The following is a 17,892-nucleotide window of genomic DNA, read 5'->3' on the forward strand; positions in this document are numbered from 1 at the left end:
GTTTGTTTTTTTTTTTTCCTGTTTGTTTGTTTGTTTCGTTTTTTTTTTTTTTTTTTTTAATTATAGGCATAATGCTAATTTAAAAAGCCTGTAAATCTCATAAATAAGCCAGCTAACAGAGTTGTATGCTGAAGAATAATCTAGCTGTTGCCTGTATGCTGCTAAACCAAAACAGAATTAGAACTCATTTTGAGGCAAATGCAGTTAAGATCCTACATAGTGCATAAATAAAGCATTGCAATGCTACTAGCAGTCGCAGGACCCAGGAGGACTGGATACATTCTGTCCAAATTTCAGGAACATTTCTTACTGCTTACCTCATAAAACACTTCTGTTCGTGGCATCTCTGTGTCTCTGAACCAAACCTGATACTGTCGAGTTAGTGCTTATGGGGTTATATTATGTTGTTACACTGAGTGGCAGTGTGTGTACTGCAAGTTTCTTTTTTAAAATATTCTTTATGTACTTAAAAAAGGCCAAATCCAGATTAAGTGGGTTCACGTGCCAACAGAGATGCTTTTATTTGTCACGTTATTATAACAATCTGTAGTAAGCAAAGCAATTCAGATTTGTACTTTTTTTTTTTTTTTTATATTGTACTTATTGGCATCACTGGTCTGAAATGCACATTTTCACCGACAGACCTGTAACAGACAAGTTTCCAGCAACAAAAAAAAAAACAAAACTAAAGTCTAGAAATAAAATTGGTAAAACCCAACGTCTGCCTGTTGTCTTCTTTTAATATTTTTTGTTTCATAGCCTTTAAAATGCTGAATGGTTGTAACTACCCACTGCAGTGAGTAAACCACGTGATATTTTCTGGGTTTGACTCTCTGTGCTTTAAGAGTTTCAGTGCTGAAAACCTTTTGTTGTTATTTTAGGAAACTGTAGGCGTTTTGGGCAGTGGGCAGGTGCCTGCCTCTCACTGCAACCTGTCTTTTTCAAGAAGCAAAATATTTTTTTTTTTTCGGCTGAAGACTTTATTTTAAACATCAAAAGATTTTTTTTTAATTTATTTTTTTATTTTTTTTTACTCAGTAAAATACCCTTTGGTGTTTCTTGTCAATAAAATAGGTGCTGGATGGTACAGAACACTTGTATTTTTTATTTTAACAGTGTAAGGATTTGTCTCTTAGAAGACAGTCTATTTTAAAAGCAGTAAGTTAACCTGCCTTCTTTTCTGTCCTTTCCTCTCCTACACAGCTTTTGCATCTTACTGTTGTACAGCTGAGACAACAAGGGATTAAACCTGAAAAGCGTAAAAACCTACTAGAAATACGTAAAAATAACCAGACCTAGAAGGACAAGGAGGAAAAGAAATTATATATTATTATAAAGTTAAATGAAAAAATATTACAACCTGTGTCCCAATTCACATTCCAAAATATCTCTGAAAACTGGGGATGCACATTATCAATTATTACCAGATCTGGACACGGCAGAAACAGCCTATTTTGAGTGGAAATGATCAAGCTTATAACCTAAATATTTGACTATTTACCCTATGAAATTATCTCCGTCTTTAAAAAAAATCTACATAAAAGGTCAAGTGCTCGTCTCTGCTGTCACAAATTAGAAATTTAGTACCTGCCTCCCGAGTTTCCCATTGACTAAACTTCACCTTACGACTGATTCTGTGCAGCGTGTGCAGCACAGGAAACGAAAACTGAAACTCCAGAGCTCAGATCTAACATGTTAATCATTGTCTAGCGCAAAATAAGCTCTCCTCTCCTCTCGGGGCAAGATGGGAAACCATCTGCATCAGAAGAACCCCCAGCTGAGCTGGTGTGAGCCTGGTGGTTCCCCAGTCACTGCAGACAGAAACCTGAACCCTGTGGCCTGCTGTGAAATCAGAGCTCAGGCAGGTAAAGTAATATCAGTACAAGCGTGATCTGGTTTTGTTCCACTTGAAATGAGCAGCTCCCGAAAGATGATCTGGACTGGATTCACGGGGACTCCAGACTAAGCCAAGGCTTAAACTGGACTGGGTCAAAAATGATTCATTTTCCCCAGCATGCTTCAGAAAAAAATAAAAGACTCGCTCCTCTGAGCTTCAATGTTTGAAAATGGAGTGGAGACACACTCAGGGAACCTTGGTTTCTGACAAAAATCTCCTGCTGATAAAAATATGATTCAGTGAGAAATGTAAACCCGTGTTTGGCTGAACAAGTTTGAGTAGGTTTTGCCATTCCTATCTGTTTTACAAACTCTATTAAACTGACTAAGTGGTGTGACTTAAGTAGGTTTAAGCCCACAGAGCCAGCTCCTATATTTACATTTTCCTGCTCCTGAACATCACCTCCAAATGCAGACTACTAAATTTGAATGTTGGGTGAACTATGCCAGTATTACTCACATTGCAAAGGGCAGAAAGACAAGAATGTAGCAAGAAAAACAATTTACTATAGGCTGTAAAAAAATATGCATGTTCAGCTAGGCTACGCTGTAGCTTAGTAAAGGGAAAAATACTGTATTTTTTTGCAACAAATTGAGACTGCACACAGAAAAACTTCCAACAGACCTCCCAAAAAACTCCCCAGTTCCGCTGCTGAATTCAGGCCAATTGACAATCTCGGACCTTTTATGAATATTTAAATTCACACGCTCTTTACTAAATTTATTAGATGTAAAAACTCATAATCCACTTACATTCAGGCAAATCTGGCATTCTGAGTGATAGAAAACTCCAGAAGATGGAGGAGAAAGTGAAGGTTGGAGCTGGTGTTTTAAAAGAGTCACAGGAATGACCCATAAATGCAGGTTACACTGATAAAAGATTCCTGGTAATGTCTTTGAAAAGCTACAGTGGGACAAAGGCAGTAAAGCTGTAAATGAATTTTATTGAATTATTTAATTTCCTTTAATGAATTCATTTGTATGAATTCCTGTCAGCATCATTTTATAAGAAATATATCTCTTCAGACAAACATGGTATTTTTACCATGTCACAAATAAAACTGATCGCAGTAATTGCAGTGGCATGAAAAACGTGGATTCCCATCTGGCTTTTGACTGAATTCCACACAGTATTCCAATCAAATGATGAGAAAGGGATTGCAAATTGGTCAGCTGGATTGCACTGATAATGGGAGACTTGCCAGACTTCTTAAGGGCCAAGCAGAGCAAATTTAGGAGCGAGGCAGAAGTTACCTTTTTGTTTCTTTAAGGTGATAAACATCTAAGAGTGAAAACAGAAATAAGTTTCCTGATGATCCTGCTGACACCTGCAGAGCCCTCCTTAGACCTATCCTGCTTTTTCCTATGTATGGAAAAGTCTCACATTTCAGGGGAGTCACTAAGTATTCACAGCCATCATTTTCCCTCTTGTGCAGAAGGAAAAAAAAAAACACAAAATCCATCTGTGTGGATTTCATCTCCCTTCTCAATTTAGTTATACCTGACGTCATTTTTCTTATTTATGGTAATATCCTTGAAGAAATAACAACGGTCTGAGTTTATTTCGGATAAAAACCCAAATGCTTGTGCTGACAAATAAAGCAGTAACTGGTTCAGAGGGTTGGGGTTGGAGAGATCTCCAGGTACAGATCCCTAATAGCATCAAGAACCAAAGGAAGCTGTGACATTCCAGGACCTGGCACATGGACCTTCCGGATCCACGTGGTGAAGGAAGGTCTGGAGCTTTGAGCTGTGCACGGAGCACATGCCTCCCAGGATGGAAACTGCTCCCCACCCACCCTTCTCAGCCCTGCTGAGTAAATAAATTCGACATCAAATGTTGCTGAGTGGTTCTATTTTATCCATCCCACCTGACAGCCCCGTGACACTTCACCCATCCACAAGCCATATTCCACAGGTGCCTGGCACGGTAACATCAGCACCAGACTCCAAGGAGCTGGGCTGAGAGGGGCAAATCCTTGCCCAAGGACCACTAAAGAAGCATCAGAGCATTACAACTGAGCTGAGCCAGCAGCAGCTCACCTGAGCAGGGACCTGGTGTCCCGAGTCCCTGCTCTGATGGCAAACTGTCTGCCACGGCCAATTGGGCTTTTTGATGTTTTATTTCTCCCTTTTATTAGATTTTATCGCTGCAGATCGTTTGAATGCTGGGGATTATTCTTCCAACAGCTTTTTTCCTCCTTGAACACCAGCAAGGCCACAGTTCTTTCCATCTGGCTGCTGGTTATTTTAAATATGAAGACCTGATCTTAAGCACACATATCCTGTTAAATAAGTACAGCTACGTCCTTGTCATAACACCTTCCCAAGATTTCCATGAATTATTTACTCATAATTAAATATTATTTCTTATAAATGTAATACTATTCTGTGGTTTTCACTCACTATTTTTGTAGCTGTTTCAGTCATTCACTACAACCATTTTATTCCTTTTAGACAACACACCCACCAGCCACATATTATTCAGGTTTCTCTTTCCATGGAGACCCTTGGATTGCAAAGGATCAGAAAGGTTCCCCCCTTATGGATAATATCTTCCCAATGTTGAAAGGGTTTCATCTGCCTCATTTCTGCATGGAAGTGCTTAACAGTTGCTGCAGAGTCAAACCATGCAAAGCCTCGCTACGTTTGTGGAAACACAAGTGTTCTCTCATCCTCAAACAACTTTCCAACCACCTAAATATATGATTTAAATCCCTCTGTAAACCCACTTCGGGTGTCTTCAGGGATCTCTTACTCCCACGCTTCTGCGGAAGGAGAATTTCAGGCGAAGTCAAAGCTCCTTGGAAAAGTCTCTCCCTGTTTTTTCTCTCAAACACCATTTGTTTCTTCCTCGTTAGTTTGAGGAATAACGATGCTACTGGATTGTTCTGAAATTTGTCCAGCTCTTACTGCAAAAGAGAACTTAAAAGAAGACCAAGACATACAACTGCAGTTAAGTCAAGGTTCTCAGCACGTGGTTCTAACAATGCTCCTGTGGTGAAGCGGGGTTATGAATTCCCAAACTGTGCTCCAATCATTCTCCACCTTAGGATACGACACATAAAATGATGCCATAATCCACGTGGTTTTAGGTTTACAGAGCACTGGACCACCTGCACCACCACCAAGGTCTCCCCAGGAAGGAAACTCCAGCTCTGCCCAGAAGTGACAATTCTGTCACGCAGATTCTCGGTTTCAAAGAGTGATTTGTTTTTCACTTGTATTTCAGAAACTGTCAAGTGCTTCTTAACAGTAACTTCTGTTATGTGTGTGTTTTTTAAAGGAGGTAAATGGGGTCTCAAAAATTCAGTGTCTGCACATACATTGCAAAAAAAAAAAGAAGGAAAAAAAAAAAAGCCAGTTTAGAGAACAATGTGGGCATGTGTTTTTAAACTACTGTTCGTGCAGTCTGGTCAGGACTGTGTGACACAGTATACAGTGTTTTGTCATCCAAGGAATGTCTTTGATCAAGAGTTTATGCAAGAAGAAAAAAAAAAAAAGCCATGAAACCCTAATCCGTTCCCACAGTCCAGTAAACGTGAGCTGGACAAACAGTGGACAATGGCAGCAAAGCTTGGGGCTGGAACAATGGCTGCAACTAAAAACATTAAAGGCTTGCTGACTCACAGTTCCTACTATCAAGAAAAAGATTCCATATGGTGTTATTCCCCAGAATCCTGAAGATGCTGAAGGTTAAAAACTGTGATTATTATTGCACCCTGAGACGGAGCAGCGACATACGGGGGCCAAACGATTAAAAAAAAAAAAAGAAAGACAAATACTGGGGTTGATTCTGTCCAAGGCAGATCAGGATGCAGAGGCTGAACAATCAATCTTCCTTCTGCTGGACGTTTTGCTAAAATAAATTCTGTAATTTTATTATAGGGCAAATACCACTTAAATCCTTTCAGTCACTAGGCCACTGTTTCAGACGTCACCCGTGGAAATTCCGCACGACTGCAACAAAGCTTCCCAACTTTACCAAACAAAAGCTTTATGCCATTTCTTATGCCTATTCAGAAATCCTCTGCAGGCAGTTTTGCAATGCCAAAACCAGAATGCTGTACTAGTGGTCAGTGTAAATTGATGCAAAAAAAAGGGACAGAGTAATTAAAACCATTGTGCAGCAAGACACAGTGCCTGATTTTTTTTTCCTGTTTTACCTTTCATATATTTCATGGATTTACAAAGTCTTCCATGCTGGCCTCCCACACAGTAATACATCACTTGATAGAGCTCTGTGTATGGTCAGAGGGTACTAAGTACTTAAGAGAATTTTAGGGCGAAAAGTGCTGAAAAAATTCAATTATTACACCGAGGGAATGAACACTCCAGTGATTAAGGCAGGAATATTTGCAGTGTGGTGCCAAAGAGATACCCAAAAATGAACTAACTGTACAAGCTCTCAAAAATAGTGCGTAAAAGGTTTTTTATTATTATTTTTATTATCACTAGAGGCCAGGCTGGTCCTGCAATTCCAAGCACTGGGACACACCGGAGCACTTCAGCAGTGGATTGCTCCAGTTGGACACCAAAACCTGCAACTGGACACTTGCTGCAGGACTCTTTTCACAGCTGCCCAGTCCCCATTTTCTCCGGTGATATGTACACTCCTGTGGTAATATGTGCTGTCACAACTTTATCCATTAAAAAAACAGCTCTGGCAGACTGTAAAATGAGAATCTTCATGGTTACTTGCCAAACTATGGAAGCTGGAGTTTTAGGCTGTAATTAGACCAGAATCCACGGCCAGGAGAAGTTGCAAAGGGCAAGTATTCAAAAGGCACTAACATTTATAGCACCAAGAATTATAACATTACCAAAAATACTAAGCCTTTTGTTTCAAACCAAAGCCTTTCTGTTTAATCAGGGTGAGATATTATACCCCACACACATTGCTCTATAACTCTGGAGTGACCTGAACAAAGAAAAATCAGAGAAAACCAGAAATAAGGATTCTCATCCAGGGGGACCTCAGGTAATTCTAATATTCCAGTAGATTTCAAAGTATAACACATCAGCTCTTTCTCAAAAACATGTAGTGCTTCGTGCTGCTATCCCTGCAGAAATTAAGAAAGCAACTACCCTGGCATGGAGCCTTATCCTCACCTTGCTTACCCACACCTTTATCTCCAGAAAATGGTGTTAATTAGCATCACCAACACTCCCTTTCCAGCATGCAACGCTGGTTTTTTTTATTTTTAATTATTACTCTCCTGTAATTACAGGACATCATTAAAAACCCTACAAATGTTCAAACAAGCCACGCAGGGACAAGGCACCCACTTTTATATTGAGAACAACACCAGAAAAGAAATCTCAGATCATTAAATCAGAACTTGAGATAGAAGGCTGTATCCAACACAGTGTACAGCTCTGACAGCTTGTGAGCAAATAAAAAAGTATCAGATCCATGCCTGTAGTTGCATTATTATTATTATTATAAGTCAAAGATTCCATTTTTAATGCTTTTTTTAATAATACCTTTATGTGGAGATAAGCCCTAAAACTTTATATTCAAAAAGGGATGTAAGTGCATACAGAAAAGATGCCAACAGAACATGACTTATGGATTTAAAACCTCAGCAATTCAGATTATTTGATCTCTTTCTGTACCTTAAAAGGGTATCAGCTCTTACTCTAAAGCACTGTGGAATATTAGGGTGCAGGCAGACTTTTGACAGATGGATCTCCCTTTATTCCAATAGAGGAAGTTGTATTTCCAGCTAAAGTGTAAACAAGCATTCATAAATACACTGCAGGTTTAAACTCTCCCTTGCATCTCTTCGAAAACCAAAACTTGATCCTCTGGAAAATTAAAACTCATTTCATCCCAACACAACCTATTTAAAAAATGACTGATAAAAACGTGCTACCACTTCAGAAGACACAGACCAAAATGTGTACTTTACTCACCAAAAATAACCCTACAAAGCCAGAGAGTTTAAACCAGTCTTTATTTTTCTTCCTTCAGTGGTGATTATCCACAAAGCAAGCTGGCATTGAACAGGTTCTATGTGCATACTAAAGCACACTGTTGCTTTTAGATTTCAGACCTCGACAGCAATCAGACCAAAGAGTCACAGAACCAGCCAATGCATTCCAGACTTTCCTCACACATCCACGTGTAAATTATCACAACCTTGTTTCACCAAAACGTTAACGGGATTCAAATGAGCCAAACCACCTCTACAGGACTGATTTTGAAGCAAACAGTTGCATCCACAGATGGTTTTTTCTGATTTATTTCACCCATTTCTGGTGATTTGTTCATTCAAAGCTGGAATTTTGATCACCTTCACATTACAGTTGACAAGAAATGGAAAGGAAGTCTGAAGGCAGAACGAGAACTGTGTTCACAAGCTTTAGCAAATGGGGGTCAGAGTTTACCTTGCTCTGCTGATGCCTCAAAATTCATCTTGCAGGAAGGAAAATTACAAGTCTTCTGGACTGCCATGACTTCAGCAGCCCAGCAGTAATTAATAAAATTCCATATTGCACAGGTTCAGCTGAGAGATGATCAGGAAGGAACCAAACAAGCTCGAACGCAGTCCAGGCAAGTCAGACATTTGTGAGTTCGGTGTTTCAAACATTCCTCCCGAACTACTGAGCAATAACCAGGGGTGCTGAGTGAATACAGCAGTATATTTTTAAGTCTTACTAAACTTCAGCATTTTTAGCAGAAATTTTCCATTTTAACTGCCCTTAATACTCCTGCAAAATGCCCAGCTCCTTGGACAACACAAAGCCACGATCTCCGTGTCCTGCTTTGTTAACAACCAGTATTATAAACGTACAAGGTTGCATTTTTTTTATAACCCCCATATCCTTTCCACCACCCAGCCTTCAAAGCAACACTTAAATTGCATTTAAAGCAGGCAATGTGTGAATGGGCAGGGCCCACAGCAGCTCTGCTCATCCCCCTGAAGGGTCTGGAATTCCACCACAGGCCTGACCATCCACACTCACCCCGAGTGTTTTTTATTTTAGGGAGATGTCAGAGCAGGGAAAGGACTGAAAGAAAGCTTACATCTCATGAAATTCAACAGTGATTTGAAATTCTGATGGATTTTTCACCCCCCCTCCACGGTAACACTTCAGCTGGGTTGAGCCCACACCTCTGACTGGTGTTTGCTGACTGCAATGTTCCTCATTTTCCATGTGACTGAGCCGAGAAACACGGGCAAAAAACACCAACATGCAAAAAAGGCTGGGGGGCTCAGCCACTCTGGATGCTGCCAGGAAGCAGATTCTGAGCTATTTAAATCCTCAGAAGGCAGATTTATTTGCAGCAATTCACATCAGACACCTCAGGTTGGTTAAGGCAAATCAATCTTCTTGGGCTTTAACTCCTCAGCTGTAAATGAGGTATAAAAAATACCTGTATAGTGTGTTGGGAATGTTTCACAGTGACAACCCTGAACAGCTTCACAGAAACCCCCACAACTCTGTTGCAAAAAAACAGTTTAAGAAAGCACACAACTACATATCCAACAGGCAGCTTTAACTGTACCTCATTTAATAAACCAAATCAGGCCCATACAAGATATGACACAAGATATTCAGAAAAATACAGACTCATGCAATAAGAGGCTCCATCAGTACGTCCACACATATGAAACTGAATTAAAGACCTATCAGGCAACCCTAAACTTCATATATCCCAGCCTGAAAACCTGGCTGACACAACATTTATTGTTAAATACGTGTATGTACACATTTGTATAATAATTTATCATAATAATACGATTTTGTTATAAATAAAATTACAGCAAGACAAGAAAAATCAGCCACCAAACCAATTTTCAAAATAACAGTCACTGGCCACTTGATGGCCAAAGATCCTTTTTCTCCTGGGTTGAGCAGGAATAATTTTGTTTGGAACCATCTCTGGAGCAGCACTTTGCATGTCACTGAGGTATCACACACTTCCAGTAAACCAAATGTTTCACAGACACTTTGACCTCTCTCAACCTTCCCCTTGCTTTTAACATATATTTTTGCAAACCAAGCACAGTGATTCCAAAAAAGGCTGCATTTAAAAACATTAATATTTAGTTTCACTTCTCTTTGTACTATCGTTCAGAGTAAAACAGACTCAAAACACCTTTTGCTGCAAACCACAAATTATGCTTTGAATCCCCCTGGATCTTGGTCTAAAAAAGTTCATCACAGATGAATAAGTGGCACCTTTCACTAATTTGAAGTAAACAGGTAAAATATTTCATTTTGTAAAAATAAACTCATTTGTGGATGCAGGGACAACTTTTTGAAACCTGGATTTCTCTGAAGTGATTATAAAGTCAGATTAGCTCTGTCCTCTCTAGTGATGCAATCTTTTTGGTTTGTGCCCATTTCCTTATTGAGATTACAGGGTACCCTATTTTATTCTGCTTCTGTTTTCAGGTGCTTGCAGTTTGGTGCTTGTTCTGGTTCCCAGTGGCTTGGCTGCTTAAAAATTAAAAGCCAACTGTACTTTAAACTGCCCTGCCAAGGTCTCAAATGAGGAAACAAGCAACAAATGAATCCTACCTTAATGCCAGTTAATTCCAAAGGAATTCACCACATAATCAGGAGAGCTGTGTCATGAGTGCCTGTGTTCTGTACTCTCCAACAACTTCATCTATATATATATATATATATATATTTGTGAACTCTTACAATCTACTTCTTACACAACTCTCTCCTCCACTAGATGGCCCTGACCCTCCCTGAGTGTATCAGAGACGTTTAAAACAATTAAACAAAAAAAAAAAGTCTTTAAAGTATTTTTCAGGTACAATAATTGGCTGTATTTCTCTTCAACTAACACAGTTAAATACATTTAGCTCACAACATCCATTTATTGGAAGGAGACTAAAGGGTTCATTTTCAAGACTGGAAAACAAAAAAGCCACTCTGTGACAAAAGGTACCAACAAATACATTAAATTAGAAGCACAGCTCTTCTGGTAGTCGTGTTTTTCCCACCCATCACTTAAATTGCTGGCTTTTGGGGTTTAGATTTTGGGGGTTTGGGAGATCCCTCCCTTCCCCCACCAAAGCTATTGGAAAATCCAAGTGCAAATTCCACATTGTGAGCTGCAGCCAATTTATGGGCAGGGATCTTATTCTTCCTCCTTTGCTTTCTGACTTCATTTGTCATTTTATCCTTTACCCACAAAAATGTTTCCTGGGTACTGATTATATTTTACTTCACCTACAGCATCCACACATTGTGTAAACTCAACAATCTGCACACGCAGATCTTTAATTAACATAATACTTCCTTTAAATAAGGAAACTTTGCAAATGCATGTGTTTTCCTTTTGAGGAACTAAAGCAAATATTTCTATTCAACAGGTTTACACACTGGTGTTTCAGTGATCCTAAATAAAACTTGGAGATGATAAATGTTAAATGACACACTGCAAGTCCAATGGTTTTCCCTTTGCCCTTTAATATTTAGCACCTCTTCACTATTTTGATTTTTTTTTAAAAAATAAAAAAATAGATAAAACACTTTTCCAGTTCTGTTCTTTTAATGTTTTTTTTTTCTTTGGTCATCCACATTTACCTTCATCTGTTGTATTCAAAATGTCAGTGAAGATCTTTCAGTACCAATTCTAAAATCAGACTGAATATTTAGCATTGAACAAACCTAAAAAAAAAATACACAGAAGTGTTTCAAAGCGTCTGTTTTCCAAGAAGAATGTTCAACAAAACTCCCAGTTTCTCTTCTTCTGGTCCCAATTGCAATTCATTGTCAAAAATTACCTTCAACCTGCCTTTCAAAGAATATTTTCTTCTTTTATTTTTCATTTGCTACTGGTTGGGGAATTTTCAACTATCAAGTATTTTCACTTAATTCACTTCATTTCAAATATTTTGCTATGACTGCAGCAGGGGAACAACATAAATACCATGTTTTGGAGTGGGTTTAGAAACTAAATATATTCAGAAATTAATCAATGTGCTGAAATAACAACTTAATCCTACGAACCTGTTTAAATTTTCCTCTGATTTTTTCCAGATCTTCCTGCAGCTTATCATAAGTGGGGTCTTCATATGGGAATTTCTGAATCATCCCTATTAATGACTCCAAAGCCCTTATTTTTTTGCTAGGGAAAAAAAAACAACAAAAATAAATCAAATCCAAGCAGAAGAGCCAACCATGCTACTACAGAAGGTTTTTTTCAATCCATCAATATGAAATTATATTGATTTTTAAAAAATTAATAATTCAGAGCATAGAACCCAGCCCTCCATCCTTCTTTAATTCAACTTCTCCCATTCAGCTCACTGACAGTGTGTGTTTAATACACATTTAAGCCATAATCAGAAATTAAGCTGTAGCACAACTGACAAAAGTTAAGCTTTCCTTTTTAACTTACCTGCCCAAAATTGAGAAATATTCAAGAATCCTCAGAAGTATTGATTAGAAATACTCGAGAGAAATTAGAAATACTGGGAGAAATGAAGAAATGCAATAAAAAAAAAAGCTTACCAGAACACATATCAAAATGGCTGAAAACTGGACAGAAAAAAAAAAAAAAAGATACAAAGAAAAGAATGAAAGTCACAGAAAAAAAATTCCTTTTGACCTTTTTAGCCTTACCTGCTCTTTTCATCTGTGCACTTCTGGAGCAGACAGTGCCATGTCAGTGCAAACCCAAGGTAGCAGCCAATCTGTGAATTTAAAAGAGTGTCATGAGGGGAAAAAAAGTCCCAAAAAACAAACAGATTATATGGTCAAACAACAGTAAAGCACAACACTGTATTCTGTTCTTCAGGAAAACAACAACTCTGGATACACAGACTGGAAAGTTCACTAAATTAGGGAAGGAGAGTTACATAAGTCAGAAAACTTCTTGTGAGAAGTTGTTCAGCATCAGAAGACAAGATATTTAAAATGCAGCATGGAAAGCAATTCTGCAAAACACAGGCACTGCTTTATATGCTTTGAACCCCCAAATTTATTGAAGTCTGGTAGCAGGGAGAAGTTAAGAGAACAAGCTATTTAAGAGGTTTTGGTGCTTGTTTTTGCAGCAGTTCTGAGTTAAAGCAGCCCATGCACAGCCCTACGAAAAGGTACCAGGGACTGAGGGAGCCCTCAAGTCAAGGAGGAAACCACACTTTTTTTTGATTTAATACATAAACAACTTTATCAGCCCAACTGAAGAGGAATCAGAAGGAAGCAGGAGGAGCTGTCTGAGCCCTGCTGCCAGAACTCTTCAGTACAACTCTGGACACCAAATGAAACAGGAATATGGGGAAGTCCTTCAATGCACCAACTGGACAAGTCGGCTGAAGTCCCTTTCAAAAGTGACTCAGCATTCACTCAAAAACAACACAGACAGCCAAAACCAGAAGTCAGCTGACTTTGAGAGATTAAGTCCAAGGACAGACACACTTTAATTACAGTGTTTTACTTGAATTCACTATCAACCAAGGCCAGCATCAGATCAGCAATCATCCAAATTCTACCCAAGACACAAAACAGACTGACAGGTCTAAGGTTACCCAAGTCACTCCCTAATTTAACTGTATAATCCTACTGCCCTCTGGAGCTTTCCCAATACAAGCAGATTAGAGCACTTCTCTATTATGGTCTGTCTGGGACCATTTTATACAAAACTATCCAGCTTTGGAGACTCCTGTTTAACATCTCATCATACAATGATAGAACTACATCACTGGAGTGTAAATGGGAAAAATATCCAATCACTGCACCCCTCTGTATCATGCCCAAATGCAACCCAAAATTTTATGATGGCCATTCTTTCTGCTTCGAGTTTACTTTTTTTTTCATTACAAAACGGATTAATGCCATTGCCACTGTTCCTTCTGCAGGCAATTAACTTTCTGAAACCTGAAAATACCAAAAGGGCAAACTGCCAAAATTACCCAGAGGTCTTCAACAGATCCAACAGATTTAGGTGGGTGGTGCTCTGCTTGGAATGGGGCCTGCCATGAAAACTGCAGTGCAGCTTCCCAGCAGAGCTGCAAAAATTCTCAGGTCCAAAGAATCCTGGAACTACAATTACACAGCACTCTGTGCTATGACAGACTGGAGCTGAATATATGGGACAAGTTGAAGTGCCTCAGCACCACCCTCCACCCCTGGAATTTCTAGGAATGGTTACTGATTCGGGAATCACAGAATCACCCCTTCACGATTCTCCATCCAAAGTGTCTCAAGATTCCACGTTTTTCCCTATGCTGAGCCACAGGAGATGGTTCAGGGGGGCCTTTAGCCACAATTTTGGGATACAAAAATAAATGTGCAGTTCATAATGTTTTTCTGAGCAAGCTTGCTTGAATTTATTTGTTTCTTCTTATCCTTTCGAAAAAAAAAAGCCCCACCAAAGTTCCACATAGCAAATAAGCTCAGAAAACATAAACACATCCACTCAACTCTTCAAATCAAAATACCACCATTAAACCAGTTTTATGGGGCAGTGTAACCTCAGACTGATGATGATTTCAGGCCTGGCCCAACAGCTTCTGTGTTACAGTAATTTTCTAATGACAAAGACCTTGCAATCCTGAAGCATTTTCCCATTTACCTCCGACCCCATCTTGGCGCCGTGGAGCGATCCATACCTCCTTCCCTCAGCAATTCCAATGTGGCTGCCTTCGGCATATCCCTCCTGATACCCCTCACCGTGGAACCTGGGAAGGCAGAAGTGTAGGTTTCTTAACCTCCTGGTCTCCTGTCGAGCTCACACTGCGCACAGAGACCTCATGGGAACAAAAATGGGCTCTATCATCTCCCAGAGCGGAACCACCAGTAGTTAGAAACATCACATAACACTGATTTAAATGACAGAATCACAGGATCAGAATCACAGAATCATTTCGCTTGGAAAAGACCCCTGAGGTCATCGAGTCCAACCTTTGCCTGGTCACCACCTTGTCCAACCAAACCAGAGCCCTGAGCGCTACATCCAGGCATTCCTTGGATACCTCCAGGGCCACTGATTCCACCACTTCCCTGGGCAGCCCCTTCCAATGCCTGACCACCCTTTCCATGAAGGAATTCCTCCTAATGTCCAACCTGAACCTCCGCTGATGCAGCTTGGGGCTGTTTCCTCTTGTCCTGTCCCTGGGAGCAGAGCCCGACTCCCACCTGGCTCTCCCCTCCCGTCAGGGAGCTGTAGAGAAGTGAGAAGGTCCCCCCTGAGCCTCCTTTTCTCCAGGCTGAGCCTCCTCAGCTCCCTCAGCCACCCCTCATCACACTCGTGCTCCAGACCCTTCCCCATCTCCATCCCCTTCTCTGGACACGCTCCAGCCCCTCAATGTCTTTCTCATCATGAGGGGCCCAAAACTGACCCCAGGGTTCAAGGAGGGGCCTCAGCAGTGCCCACTTGGGGGGACAGTCCCTGCCCTGGCCCTGCTGTCACACTGTGTTCAGCCCCAAACCCTTTCCCAGCTTTCCAGCCACTCTTTCCCCAGCCTATAGCACTGGATCACTTGTTGTCACCCAAATACTGGATCTCCATCGCTCCAGCCCGTCCAGGCGAAGTCACAACCATTCACCCTCTAACATTCCCAGCCAAGCCCATCCCAACCCGCCAAGAACAAGGCTCCAGCTCTGTGCTCCCACCAGGATGATCCCCCACCCGGGTGAGTGTTCCCACTGGAAGCGCCCAGACCACGGAATCACAGAACATGCCGAGCTGGAAGGAACCCACAAGGATCATCGAGCCCAAGCCTCAGCCCTGCACGGAACACCCCAAAAATCCCACCCGGTGCCCGAGAGCATCATCCAAACGCTCCCTGAGCTCTGCCAGCCTTGGCGCTGTGCCCACTGGCATCCAGTTGGTACCCAGTGCCCGACCACCCCCCTGGATAAGCAATCTCTCCCTCTTATCCAACCCAACCCTCCCCTGACTCAGCTTCACGCCGGCCAAGCGCAAAGAGGAGAATTTCCCCTCTCCCTTCTCCCTCCCACTCCCCGGGGCTCCCTTCGCCCCTCGCCTTCCCCTCCCGCCTCCCGCCGCCGCCTGCCGAAGCGCCACCCCCGGGGCAGAGCGGCGGGGGGCCACGAGAAGCCCCCCTCGGCGCCCCTCACCGCTGCTCGGCCATCACGATCCCGTCGAACATGTCGGCCATGGCGGGCGCGGGGCACGCCGGGAACGACGGCGCGCGGCAGGGTCGGGAAAGGCTGGGATCGCCCCGCCGCGAGGGGGCGTGGCCTGCGGACGACGACCACGCCCCTCCCCTCCCCTCGCCGGGCTGGCCACGCCCCCTCTCCCCGGGCCTGTGACGGGCCGTGCCCGCCAGGGGGCGCCCGCGCGCCGCCGGTGCCCGGGCCGTGCCCTCAGGGAGAGCGGCGGTGTCCGCCCGGGAGCGGAGGGGATAAAGGAGCGGTGACAGCGAAACGAGCCTGGTTTTGGTCTTTACACACACCTCGCTCCTTCCCCCCTCACTCCGGAGTTGTAATACCGGGAAGAATTTATCACAGTCGCTGAGCTGGAAGGGGACCCACGAGGATCGTCGAGTCCCGACTCCTTGGCCCCGCACGGGACCATCCCCAAAAGCTACAGTCAAATATTAGATTATATATTTGTGCCAGTCGTTCAGTTTATACGCCCAATTTTCGTTTAGCTGTTTAATAACCAGTATTCTCTCATTACTCGGTGTCACATGCCAGTCTTTGGCACTGGCAGGGAAGAAGTAGCCTTTAATCACTGCGGACGTGGAAACTGCGCATCCCGGGATGCTGGCACAGCACAGCAGAGCAGTCCAGTTGTCAAACGTGATGGTGGGGGTGAAACGTGGAAGTAATAGGCATTTGCAAACCCAAGCACAGGGGTAATGATCACAGTATGTACGTAGACAAAAACATGATGTCTAAGGCAAGTGCCCTATGTAAGGACACACTCATTTCAGAAGTGAACTCACAACTGACCACCCCGACCGCTCTCCAGCTTAGAGCCATGTGGTTACACAGAGGGGGGATAGAGCTTCCATTGGACAGGTTTTTATTTACACAGATCAGTGAGCAAATCCAGACTATTCCCTGTATTTATTACCTTGGGGTCTCTTCAGGTGAAAGCACAGCACCACACGGACTGTTTTGAGGTGTGCAGGCATCTGTAGTTCTGCCCCATTCCCAAGAGTGTTGTCCAAATGCTTCCTTAGCTCTGTCAGGCTCGGTGCTGTGCCCACTGCCCTGGGGAGCCTGTTCCAGTGTCCGACCACCCTTTCCCTGATATCCAACCTAAACCTCCCCTGGCACAACTTCAAGCCATTCCCTCCAGTCCCATCACGTGTCACAGAATGATGGAACATGCACATCTCTCTCACAGCATATTGATATCTCTGATTTTTGTCTATTTTTGATGCCTGAAATTCCTCTCTGTGAGGGCAGGGAGGTGCTGGCACAGGTTGCCCAGCAAAGAAGTGCCACAGCCCTCAACTTCAGGTGCAAGCTTTGACATCACTTTGCAGTAACACTGCCCAGCTTTAGTGACCACAGATGACCCAAACATGGCTGAGAAACTTCATTTGAGAACCTTCTGCTGCCATTAAGCTGTGGCCCAGAGGAGCTGTGGCTGCCCCATCCCTGGAAGTGTTCAGGTTAGACAGGGCTTGGAGCAACCTGGTCTAGTGGAAGATGTCCCTGCCCATGGAAGAGGGGCTGGACTGAGATGATAATTCAGTTCCCTTCCAATCCAATCTATGATTCTAAAATGTAAATATTTTTTTTTATAAATACCCAACCCAAACTGCAGTGTGCCATTCCAGGCTGCTCTGTTACATCTCTTATTTATTATTACAGATCAACACTGGTCAAAGGAAACACTTATAGCTATCTATAAATATATATTTTAACGCTGATTTATGTTGTTGTTTTCAAAATACTTAATGAAAATGTGGCTCTGGGCACACCACAGTATTCTGCCAGTCTGTCGGAGTCTGTTCTCTTCCAAATCAGACACAGGAGGGCAGAGGACTTGAAAAGTCAACTTCAAAATCCAGAGATCAATATAAAACCTCCCCAGAA

At 42.1% G+C, this 17,892-nt stretch overlaps 1 protein-coding gene across 3 annotated transcripts; it reads right to left on the reverse strand.

Annotated features, from left to right (window-relative positions):
• Positions 1–7,837: 7,837 nt before the first annotated feature.
• Positions 7,838–16,068, reverse strand: ORAOV1 (oral cancer overexpressed 1). Of its 3 annotated transcripts, none has more exons than XM_017826812.1 (5): positions 15,955–16,068; positions 14,447–14,552; positions 12,496–12,566; positions 11,881–11,998; positions 7,838–9,256 (listed from the first exon to the last, which is right to left on the reverse strand). In XM_017826812.1, the coding sequence occupies exons 1-5, from the start codon at positions 15,993–15,995 to the stop codon at positions 9,245–9,247; spliced, it is 348 nt and encodes a 115-aa protein (XP_017682301.1). In that variant the 5' UTR covers positions 15,996–16,068; the 3' UTR covers positions 7,838–9,244. The 3 variants fall into 3 exon arrangements, with proteins under 3 accessions (XP_017682301.1, XP_017682300.1, XP_017682299.1); XM_017826811.1 differs by lacking the exon at positions 7,838–9,256 and adding an exon at positions 9,398–11,538 and having other exon boundaries at positions 14,459–14,552; XM_017826810.1 differs by lacking the exon at positions 7,838–9,256 and adding an exon at positions 9,398–11,538.
• Between the last annotated feature and the right edge of the window lie 1,824 nt (positions 16,069–17,892).

This window comes from Lepidothrix coronata, unplaced genomic scaffold (genome assembly GCF_001604755.1).
Source record: "Lepidothrix coronata isolate B3197 unplaced genomic scaffold, Lepidothrix_coronata-1.0 Scaffold130, whole genome shotgun sequence".
Taxonomy (NCBI): Eukaryota; Metazoa; Chordata; class Aves; order Passeriformes; family Pipridae; genus Lepidothrix; species Lepidothrix coronata.